Source organism: Astatotilapia calliptera, chromosome 11 (genome assembly GCF_900246225.1).
Source record: "Astatotilapia calliptera chromosome 11, fAstCal1.2, whole genome shotgun sequence".
NCBI classification, from domain to species: domain Eukaryota; kingdom Metazoa; phylum Chordata; class Actinopteri; order Cichliformes; family Cichlidae; genus Astatotilapia; species Astatotilapia calliptera.
In genome coordinates this window covers 27,402,276-27,413,890 of record NC_039312.1, presented here as the reverse complement: position 1 = coordinate 27,413,890, position 11,615 = coordinate 27,402,276, and the positions used below count along the sequence as shown (strand labels likewise).

Genomic DNA, 11,615 nt, shown 5'->3' with positions numbered 1-11,615 from the left:
CTTTCCAAGCTCCTTAGATTAAATAAGAATTGTTTTCTCTATTATCGTACATTGAGACATATTTCGTAAACTGAATTTGGCATAAATAATTTTAGGGCACTTAGTCTTTATTTAACACCTTTTAAAATGATCTGACTAAATATATTAATATGAGTAATTTCATTTCCATGCAGTGTGTAGTGACAGAGCAGATATTCAACACAGACTACATGTGGAACAACTTTTATAACTTATTTTAAATTTGTTTCCATTTTGTTGCAGTTATTGTCATTATCACCTTGAGATAAATTTTTCTTCAGGCTCAAACAAAACCAAGTAATCAGAGTCAGGTACAAAGGCTTTAACTGCTTGAACTCTGGACCCTTTCAAAGCTTGTTTGAATTGCTGCTTGCACCTCCCTGCTCCTTAAAACAGACTGCAAACTGCCTTCGTGCCAAAACTCAAGACTGCAATGGCAACACCAGATGTGGATTAAAACCACAGCTTAATGTAAAGATACTACAGTGCACGGATAAGGTATGTGTTGAGAATGGTACCGTTTGTACAGAAATCCTTATTGTTGTTCATGTGCATAAATGCAGTTTGGTATATGTGTGAGAACTGAAACATCAAAGTTTGGGTCTTCTCTTATATTACTGAATACAGTAACAATTCATTTAAAGCTTTGATTACTTTTTTGCTTTGGGGGTCAGCACTATTGTAAGAAGTTATGAGCTCAGCTCAGCAGCTGCTCCGTTCTCAGAGAGACTTATTGCTGAAGTGGACATGTGACCATCCAGCGCCCTTGCTGCGTTGGCTCCGTGATGCCGAGGTGCTTTCGTCTGCCTGCTACCTGTCTTTGCTGGAGAGGTCGCCTTCCAATGCTGTGGCAAAGGCACTGGAGACAGTGTGTGCCACAGAGGACAGCAGCCAAAAGTTCCTGCAGGTGTTGAGGGAAGTGCAGGATTACTACTGCAGAGACCTGCAGGTCTGGGTCGAGAGACACTGCAGGAACGATGCAGTCACTAAATCAGCACCTACATCTGTGAAAGTTGAAGGTGAGGCTGCTTTAATGTGCTGGTTTTTACATAAACAGGTGTAACTGAAGTTAATCTTCTTTGCAACCTTGAGCTGATCGTGAGGGGCTGTTAATAGAAGACAACTTTTACAACCTATTGAGGAAAGACATGAAAGAAGATTAGATGCAGGGTACAATCAGCTTTGATGCCTCGCCAGGATTTTTTTTTTTTTTTTTTTTTTTACTTTGGTGAGAGTTTTAAGAGATAATGGACATTGAGCTCAACTATCATAAGTTAAAATGTGTCAGTGATTTGGATATTTGGATCAGGTATTCATAGTTCCCTGATGATGAGACTCAGGGATATGAAAATGCTCAGTCAGCAGAGTCACCTGTGAATCTGACATTTTAAACAAATGCATATAAAATAACTATAAATTATTCTATGATTTCAACAGACAAGAAGTCCAAAAACCCCATTGCTAAACTGTTTAAAGCAAAGAGCAAAGGATTCACCCTCACCACTGACGTTAATGGTATGAATTCATTGTTTCATCAAAAAAAATGTTTACATATGAATTATATAGTAGTGTACGTTATTTCTGGTATGTTTTCTTTATAGAGATAAGCAATAAATGTTGTCCTGTTTTTTTAAATTTATAATTCCTGGTTTCATTTTTTGCTGTATATGGAATATGTGTATGAATTTGAATGTATGCCTTGATTTACCGTTATACTGTAAAAAAGGGTTATTCTGAACTGTTAATCACACAAACTTCTCTACTTGAGTCTATAAAAAAATGTATATAGAGCTGGAAATGGACATAATCAGTCAATTTAAAATGTAAACTGACATTAGGCAAATGCAATTTTTCGTGATTTGATTCCTGTGCTTGCAATCAAGTAAGGAGATCTGACTTTCATATTGCAGCTAAGGAAGAGCCAAAATCTTGCAGAAGTCTAAAGTTGGCCAGCATCCGAGGTAGGATGAAAACAGGTCAACTGAATTCAAGAAGCCACAATCTTTATCTTATAAAACACTGCAGAATAATGTAATTTAGTTTTTTAAAAATATCTTTATCTTCTATTCCAGTTTCAATTTCTGCCCATAAAACAACCTTACTGAAACGCACAGAGCAGTTAAAATGTTACTCAGAGGGAAACAGGGAGGCTTCAAACTCAGCTTCTCACATCGAGATCCGCTACACTGACCTTTTCGTGACAGAAGACAATGACTTAGTTGACAGTAGCCAACATGAGTACTTTGCCTTGGCGGGCAGACGTGCTCGCATCTATGTCCACCAGGCCTGCCAGCGTATCCGGCCCGGTCATCTTTTGAGCCCCCAAGAAGCATTGGGACGAGCCCCTAAAAGGGTGAAAGTGAAGGGTATTGCAGGTATAGGAAAGAGTGTGGCAGTACAGAGATTGGTCTACGAGTGGGCAATTGGGAAGAACATGCGTGAATTCACCTGCATTTTTGACCTACGCTTCAGAGAGCTCAATCTAGTTGATAAACCACTGAGTTTACTGGAGCTTCTTGAACAACGGTTCCGATACCTAAAGGAGGCTCTACCTGACCTGCTCACCACACCAAGATCATTGCTTTTCATCTTAGATGGTTTAGATGAGTTTAAATCCCCTCTGGACTGGAACAGACCAGACAAAAACATTGATGTAAAATCAAACGTTCTGGTGTCAGAGCTGATGGTGGCTTTGGTAAAAGGAAGCCTTCTTCCAGAAGCATCAGTCATAATTACAACAAGGCCATCTACAGAAGCTCCCAAGCGTTTCTTCCAGAGATGTTGTGTGGTGCTGGGCTTTGAGGAGGACCAGGTGAAGGAGTACACCACCAAGTTTTACAAAGACAGTGAAGTTGCTCAAAAGGTGTATGATTACATTGTGAACAATGACAACCTATTTGTGCTTTCCTTCATCCCTCTTTATTGCTACATCATCTGTACCGCTATGGCTGAGTTCTTCTCTTCACAGCCTAACAATGCAGGTGAATCGAAGTCTCTGGAGTTAAGCCCACCCAGAACAGTCAGCGAGGTTTATTTCTGCTATTTGTTTACAGCAGTCAAACACCATGGACTAAAAGGGAGGACAGAGAGAAGCACACCTAGATCAGAGGTTCTTAGCCTAGCTAAACAACAACTGATGAAACTGGGGAAACTGGCTTATGAAAACCTTCTACAAAAGAAGATATTGTTTGATAAAGCAGATTTGGAGAACTACGGTGTCACACCTGCTGATGTTCAGAGCACCTTCCTCTGTCATATCCTCCAGCCTATTAAAGAGGAGACAGTGGAGATGTTTTCTTTCTTCCACCTTACTGTTCAAGAACATCTAGCTGCCTTGTACTGCGCAATCAACCTCTCCAGCCAGGACGACATAATACAAGCTCTTGACTTTTGGTGCTTCGGGGTACGTCCCTCGTCCTCTACTGCTGCACCCCTTCAAAATTTACACCTTAGCGTGGATAAGCTCGAAAGTCTCCAAATGTTCACACGTTTCTTCATGGGAATGCTGCGAGCACGGTTGTCAGGCCATTTAGAAGGTCTTGTGCATTCTCCCATCGAGCAAGAGGACAGCATCCCCAACAGGCTCGGTTTGTGGTTCCGAGATCAGTTTAAAACCAGGGAGCTGGAAAACCAGGTAGCCCTAAATCTTCTCCACTGTCTGATGGAGTTCCACATGAAGGAAACCACTAGCTTTGCAGCACCAGAGATCACAAAACTCAACCTGTTTAAAATGAAGCTCAGTGTTGTGGACTGTGCAGCGATACACTACGTGCTGCAGTTTTCCCCACACAAGCTGCAAGAGCTCAACTTGGGCTACTCTAACATCGGAAACCAAGGACTCAACAGACTGAGACCAATTCTACATCGATGTGAATCTCTCTAGTGAGTAGCTCATTTTATATTCACTTAAAAATATATACTGCAGTTAAAATAAAATAAAAATAAGTTGGGATTTGAGCTTTCCAGCTCTTTGATGCCATTCTGTGGGGAGCTTGCATATTCCCCCCGTGTCTGCATGCTTCTCTCTATGTGTGTTAGCTCTGTGATGGATGTGAACCCTGCCTTCTGTTTAATGCATGCTGGGATGGACCCAAACCCCCTTACATGTAAGACGGCCAAAAACAATGTTGACCAAAAGTTTCTTTCTTTCAGTTTGAGATACAACTGCCTGGATAAGCAAGCAGCTATTTTAGAATCTGCCATCCTGAAATCAAATGAGTGCCAAGTGAAGAAGCTCTTGTAAGTCATTTAAAATATTCAACACTCAGGTGAAAATTATTTTTTAGAACCTACAGTGAGTGACTGCCTTAAATGTTATGTTTTAGCCATTTACATGGAAAGTAGTCCAAAAACATATTTATCATAGAAATATTGCATAGCTGCATTGTGAAATGCAGGATGACTGGACTCAAATTCAGACTGGACAGTAAGTTAACAAAAAACAAGCCCTTATTAGAGGTGATAATATCCTAAACACAAACCTTACAGAAAAGAAGAGCGCTGGAGAAAAAACTGTGACCGCACCATGAACTATCAACACAGGGACAAAGTATGATGCGAAGGAAAACACGGGCATGGTTGGACACAGAAACAGGAGGGAAACTAAACATAGCTGAACATCACTGAGATAAACACAAGAGAGAGAATCTAATGAAGTAAAACAGGATTTTAAAAAAGACTCAAAACTCTGGAAGATATATGAATAAAACCAAAACCAAATCAGGAACTAAAACTTAGCTAGAAATAAATTAAAAACTAGGAACAATAATTAAAGCCATCCATCCAGCTAATAAAGACTACTAAATAAAGATGCGCAGACAAGAGACATATACAGGGATATTGGAGGAGGCTTGGGAAATAAATCAAAATCCAAAGAATCTGACACAAATAAACTCCAGAGACTTACCGAAATTAGATTTGAAAAGTGGAAAAAACTAAAGGCCAAGCATCCAAAACACTAAAGGTGTAACTGAAAGGCAAAACTCAGGGGCCAAGACAAACTAATTAAAGATTAGCTTTATTTCTCAAACTCTTTTGCACAGACACCCTACATATACATGAAAATTGTAATGCAATTTAATATATTTAGTTATAGTGTGATTAATCAATTAATGTGTCCTGAACTGAGAAAACTAGCAGAGAATTAATGGAAGCAAGCAACCAATTAAAACTTTGCTTAAACCGATGCTTTGCAATTATAGGATAATGACACTTCTGGTGAGTAGTGTGAGATTTGTAGAGATTGTGTTTTTGATTGCCACAAAAAATGCTTTTCCCCATGACTTTTCGAAACCTTGACATTTTTTGATATAAGCAGCACACGCAGAATATGTTTCCTGCTTCTGTGTACAGTATGTGCGGCAACAACCTGGGTCCTGAGGGGGGTTTGGAGCTGTGGAATGCTTTGGAGAACAACAACACTGTGGAGGAACTTTATTTGGACATCACCGGCATCACAGAGAGAGGAACAGAAAACATTGTCAACTGTCTCAGCAAAAACACTTCTCTGAAGACACTGACGTAAGATTAAAAAATAAATCTGCATGTGTCCAATGCACTCCATGTTATACCACTGCCATCTTTAATCTGGGTTCCTTTTTTTTAAATGTTAGATAATAGCTGAGGGTTGTAAAAAGGCATGTCCAAAAATCTGTTAACCAGTGATTTCTTCATTGTACAGCATTGTTGGAAATGACATTGGAGCAACTGGGAGGAGAAGACTGAAGGAACTGGAGAAACGTCGGCCGGAACTCAGGATCATTGCAAACTTTGTGGATGACCTTGGGTTACTTCAGGCATACTTGGATTGGGTGGAGGAGATCCGGACTGACAGAGACCAGATGGACTCTGTCAAGAATGCGGATGCCCTGCAGTCAGTGCTGAAGGGGCTGCAGGTGGCAGGGACAATGGAAAAGGGGGCGAATGCAGAGAAAGCCAAGGAGCTTCAAACAAAGATTGAGGAGCTACTGAACTATTCTACAGAAGTGATTAGAGGCAAATGATCACACAGAAATGAACCATCTCAACTATTAAATCTTACGGAAAGGAGCCATTAACATGAGTAGTTCCACTTTTACTTGCAACCGCTTGCGAGAAACCCAATACAAAATCATACATCGCCTTTATATAGCTCCTAATGTCTTGCATAAGATTGCACCTCATATTTCCCATTTTTGTAGTAAATGTCAAAAAGAAACTGGCACTTTTTTTCATTACTTTTGGGAATGTAAATTAATCAAAAGATTTTGGAGCTTCATATCTCAAGAACTAAGTAATATTTTTAACAATCTGATTCAAAGGGACCCCGGGTATTTTCTTCTTGGCCTATCCTCAAAAGAAGTAACATTGAATCACTTGCAGCGCAAATTATGTGACAAACTATTGCTGGTAGCTAGGAAATGTATTCTCATTAATTGGGTTAAGGATGAACCTCCCTCTGTGACGTTGTGGTACAGAGAATTATTTAAAGTTATTCCTCACGAAAGGACTGCCGCTATTTTAGGAGGAAATGAGGGTCTCTTTCTCAATGTTTGGTCCCCTTTGCTTTCTTATTTGCCAAATGATTTGTCCCAACTGTTGAGGGGGGGGGGGGGGTTGCGATTAAGATGTTCTCAGTTAAATAGGAAGTAAGTGTAAAGGACAATTCATTCTTGGAGTTTATCTTTTTCTCTTTCTATATCTGTGGGTAATTGAGTGAAAATATGTTTTTGTGTGTGTGTGTGTGTGTGTGTGTGTGTGTGTGTGTGTGTGTGTGTGTGTGTGTGTGTGTGTGTGTGTGTGTGTGGATGTGTTGGTGTTTTTTTTTCTTTCTTTTCTGTGAAAAAAAAGAAAGAAAAAGAAATAAACACGTAAAAAAAAAAAAAAAATCTTACGGTCTGACTTCAAGTTGTGAAAGTAGATCCTAAAAACCCAGACAGGTGTGTTAATAACTTAAAACCACCTGTAATACTGCTTAATCATCTGGAGAATTAACAATTTCAACCTGATAACATGCTTTAGATGTTTAAATTGTCATTGAACCCGAGAGAACTTTTAATAGATTAGTATGTTCTTTGTGATTAACCTTTTATGACTGACAACACTGTACCTGCACATTTTTTGAATGGTCAATTGGACTCTAAATACAACTGATACTATCATTAGTTAATATTACAAGATTCACATAATTACAATGATTTTTAAGTGTTTTTAAGTGTCAGTGTGATAATTTAGAAGTCGGCTCTTTTCCAAACTCAGTTGGAATTAATAAATTAACACGCTGCCCTCTAGTGTCCACATGTTTTACACCAAAGAGAGAAGACATTCTTCAACATCACAGAAACTCTGAGCTGAAAGTAAAATTCAGCTTGAATGACAAATTTATTTAATGTTTCTGTAAATCTTTTTTTTTTTACGTATTAAAGAAAAATAAATTGTATTCATTTAAAAAAAAAATAACAAGAAAATGGAAAGAAAGCAGAATGGACAAGAAAATGTTTCTATTATTGTTTACAAGGTAGGCCATCCATTCACTTTCTTTGTTGTTAAAATACAAATAAAAAACGTATTTTTCAAATATGTCTGTGAAGGTTCTCAGTCATCCAGGTCATCGTAGTCAAAGGAGCTTGCAAAGAAAAGCGTCTGGACTTCTTTAAGTTGCTTGAAGACGTTTCACCTCTCATCCGAGAAGCTTCTTCAGTTCTAAGGTCAAATGGTGGAGAGTCCCAGATATAAACCTAGTGGGAGTGACCCCCCACAGAGGGACAAAAGGACCCCCTGATGATCCTCTAATCGCCTGAGCCAAGGTGGGAAACTGGGCGTGGGTCCCAATCAGCCAGAGTTTCGGGTGTGTTCATTGTGAAACCTGGCCCCACCTTATCATGCGAATTCCTGAGGTCAGATGGCCCAGGATGTGAGTGGGCGTTAAGGCGTCTGGGAAGGGATCTCAAAACTGGATTATAGATGGCAGAGAGTTGGTGTCGTAAACCCCCAGGTTTCACAATGAACACACCCGAAACTCTGGCTGATTGGGACCCACGCCCAGTTTCCCACCTTGGCTCAGGCGATTAGAGGATCATCAGGGGGTCCTTTTGAGATTACCGAAAAGCACCACTGAACGACACAGGAAATCATTCCTGCCTGTGGCCATCTCCCTGTACAACGCATCCACTTAATACACTGTTTGCTGCTACAACTACACATGTTTCTTTTCCAACTATTTATTTATGAGTGACTTATGTATGTATGTATGTATATATATGTATATATTGTACTATTCTTAGTTAGTGTATTGTCTGTCTTGTCTTAATGTTGGTTTAAAATGGAGCACTGTAACAAAAAATAATTTCCCCCAGGGATCAATAAAGTATTCTGATTCTGATTCTGATTCTGATTTTGTCCCTCTGTGGGGGGTTACTCCCACTAGGTTTATATCTGGGACTCTCCACCATTTGACCTTAGAACTGAAGAAGCTTCTCGGATGAGAGGTGAAACGTCTTCAAGCAACTTAAAGAAGTCCAGACGCTTTTCTTTGCAAGCTCCTTTGACTATTTTTCAAATAAAACTTCCAATTTTTCCATAATTTGTTGTCAAAGACATATTTTTTTTATTTATGTCTCTACACCACGACAATGGAATCAGTATGCATTTTGTGAGTCTCATGAATAAAGCGCTCTGTTGGTTGTTGACATTGACAGCAGTGGATCTGAAAGGCAGAAAGCAGAACTACAATGACATTTAAAGAAAAGACACCAGGGACCGAAAAAATCGGACTATTCATGTCAACACACAATATTACTATTAGCTAATTGTCATAACAGTCAAAGTTAATTCAGCAATGAATTTTAATTGTGACTAGTTTTTAGCTTATATATATGGAAGCCAGCAAACAAGTCATAATCATATCCATGACACTGCTGAACAATTAGAAGTCTCCAGCTCAGAGCTAGCATATGAACACACTACCACCTAGTGTTAGGATAAGGGGTTGTTTGTTGTTTCCAGTTCTTAGTTTCTAGTTTCTGAGTTTTCTATTTAGTTTGTGTTTCTAATACAGCAATAAAGCTTCCTCTTTTCATTCATCCTGTCCTTTATTTGGGTCCTCATCCTGCCTGCCACACAGCTACACTTGACATAGTAGTAACATGCACCAAATAATGACAAGATAAGATATGATAAGATAAGATAAGGCTTTATTGATCCCACAGTGCGGAAATTTGTGCGTTATCTCAGCTCAGGTACAGATAGCAGAAGAAAAAAAATACAAAAATACAAATAAAATACAAACAAATACAAAATAAGTAATAATACATTATATACAATGGTAGCATACACAGTATGTGATTATGGATAGAGGGTTGTGGAAATATGCAAGACATAAATTGAACTATTTTACCACTACTATTACTATGTAAGTAATAGATATTCCTAGGTATCTATAAGTATAGATATGTACATGATGTATTTTATTTGACTTTTTGTTATGGAGTGAGAAACTTTCTGTTTAGTGTAATGCAGAGGAACATTATAGCTACTGTTGACATAGCAAACGCAGAAAGTTTTGGACAGAGAAGGGTTTGATTGTCATGGTTTGGTGCTGATTTGGGGTTCTTCTGTGGCCTTTTATTTATTAATTTTTTTGGCCTATCTATGGCCGTTGCTCTGGACTCTGCCTATTGGTGTAGCTTCCAAGTTCACGCTTTGCATTTGTCACACTTCCCTTCTATCTGATAAGTAGTAACTGGGTTTTCAAGGACCAGCTTGAGCCACCGCTCTCTGCCACATTCCTTGAGAAGAAAACTGTGGAAACTTGCGTGTAATACATACCTGCCTGTCCACCTTCCACCGCCTTGAGGAACTCTTGTCAGTCTAATCCTACATTGTTGCTTTTCTCTGGAAAGTATCAAGTAACTACTAAAAAAGATTAAGTTATTTAAACTAACCTCTGCTCCAGCTTACCACTTTCACCTCTTCAGACAGAACAACCACTTGAACTGAATCTTGTAAACCCCAGTGTTTCCTTGGGCTCAAGTCTTTGCTGCTTTGATTTTTTTTTTAAATTTTATTTAAAAAAAACCCCAAACTTTTTAATAAAACTTGTTGAGTAGCACTCTGTTGGTTGTTGGGCTGTGCATTTTGAGTCCAAAAGTTGATTACCAGTAATAACTTTGACAGTAGTGTGTCTGAAGGACAGAAAGCAGAACTGCAATGACATTGAAAGAAACAGCAACAGGGAAACGTAATCTGATACTGTGGTTTTGTTTAGAAAAACTCTGACTATTCGTAACAATACAGACTGTGGTTTCAAACAAAACCACAGTATCAGATTACGTTTCCCTGCTGCTATTTCTTTCAATGTCATTGCAGTTCTGCTTTCTTTCTTTCATAATTGTCATCAAAAGTTAACTATAATTGTGACTTTGGATTTTAGTTGTGGCTGACTATATTTGTATTTCAGTGAACATTGACTATATAATAACTATATGGAAGCTGGAAAAAAAGCCACAAACATGTCCATGACATTGTAGAACAATGAAAACGCTCCTGCTCAGAGACAGGACAAACTAACCCCTGAAAACACTCCCACCTAGTGTCAACTTGTGTAACTGCCAAAGATGAAAAACATTAAATTCAATTTCTGTAGGCTTTGATAGAAATTTTTATTTATCTGTGCACGTGACAGGTGAACACACCTATATTCATTAATAAGTAATATTGTACATATTATTTATTAATGAAATTTACACACACACACACAGGCAGCACGGTGGCACAGTGGTTAGCACTGTTGCCGCACAGCAAGAAGGTCCTGAGTTCAATTCCACCATCAGGCCGGGGTCTTTCTGTGTGGAGTTTGCATGTTCTCCCCGTGTTTGCGTGGGTACTCCGGCTTCCTCCCACCGTCCAAAGACATGCAGCTTGTGGGGATAGGTTAATTGATTAATCCAAATTGTCACTAGGTGTGAATGTGCGAGTGAATGTGAGTGTGAATGGTTGTCTGTCCCTGTGTGTTGGCCCTGCGACAGACTGGTGACCTGTCCAGGGTGTACCCCGCCTTTCGCCCTATGACAGCTGGGATAGGCTCCAGCGCCCCCCGCGACCCTGAAAAGGATAAGCGGAAGCAAATGGATGGAAATTTACACAACATCAGTCTTACTGTTACTGTTTTTAACTTTCAGTTTCTTGTTTAGAAAATAGAAACATTAATCTACTTTATTCCTTCAGCCAAATAGTGAACACTATTACTAAGTGAATAGAAATGTTTACAGCACATTCAGTGGTGCAAGACGTGTTGTGGAGATCATGGTCAGAAAAGAAGGTGTTACTGTTAACAGCCACTTCTGGTAAAAGCATCTATCTAATATTGACACTCATACTTTTGTGTTATTTCCTCTTTTTACATCGCTTCCTGAACAGTTCTTAAAAAACCTCACATATGTGGAAATGACTTCTCTATGAAGCTCGTAAGAATGTAAGTTTTTATATCTTAAATATCAGAGAAATATCAAGGTTTTATGCAAAGCTAGCATTTCTATCATTCTTTGAGTCACTGTGATTTAGATTAAACATCATATTTGTCGAGGAAAAAGTTCCACAGGGAAAAGGTGAAGGATTTTCTT

At 38.9% G+C, this 11,615-nt stretch overlaps 1 protein-coding gene across 3 annotated transcripts; it reads left to right on the top strand.

Annotated features, from left to right (window-relative positions):
* Nucleotides 1–70: 70 nt before the first annotated feature.
* LOC113031527 (NLR family CARD domain-containing protein 3-like) lies at nucleotides 71–6,720 on the top strand. Of its 3 annotated transcripts, XM_026183669.1 has the most exons (8): nucleotides 71–516; nucleotides 693–1,037; nucleotides 1,456–1,533; nucleotides 1,929–1,979; nucleotides 2,091–3,900; nucleotides 4,171–4,257; nucleotides 5,371–5,538; nucleotides 5,699–6,720. In XM_026183669.1, exons 2-8 carry the CDS (start codon nucleotides 710–712, stop codon nucleotides 6,018–6,020), a joined length of 2,844 nt encoding a protein of 947 aa, XP_026039454.1. In that variant the 5' UTR covers nucleotides 71–516; nucleotides 693–709; the 3' UTR covers nucleotides 6,021–6,720. The 3 variants fall into 3 exon arrangements, with proteins under 3 accessions (XP_026039454.1, XP_026039453.1, XP_026039455.1); XM_026183668.1 differs by having other exon boundaries at nucleotides 71–1,037; XM_026183670.1 differs by lacking the exon at nucleotides 4,171–4,257 and having other exon boundaries at nucleotides 71–1,037.
* Nucleotides 6,721–11,615: the final 4,895 nt, after the last annotated feature.

Excerpts from the sequence above, each read along its gene's own strand:
- LOC113031527 (XM_026183669.1), top strand. The coding sequence starts at position 710 with ATGAGCTCAGCTCAGCAGCTGCTCCGTTCTCAGAGAGACTTATTGCTG. Across the intron at positions 1,038-1,455 it reads TACATCTGTGAAAGTTGAAG|ACAAGAAGTCCAAAAACCCC; the intron begins GTGAGGCTGCTT and ends TGATTTCAACAG. Across the intron at positions 1,980-2,090 it reads AAAGTTGGCCAGCATCCGAG|TTTCAATTTCTGCCCATAAA; the intron begins GTAGGATGAAAA and ends CTTCTATTCCAG.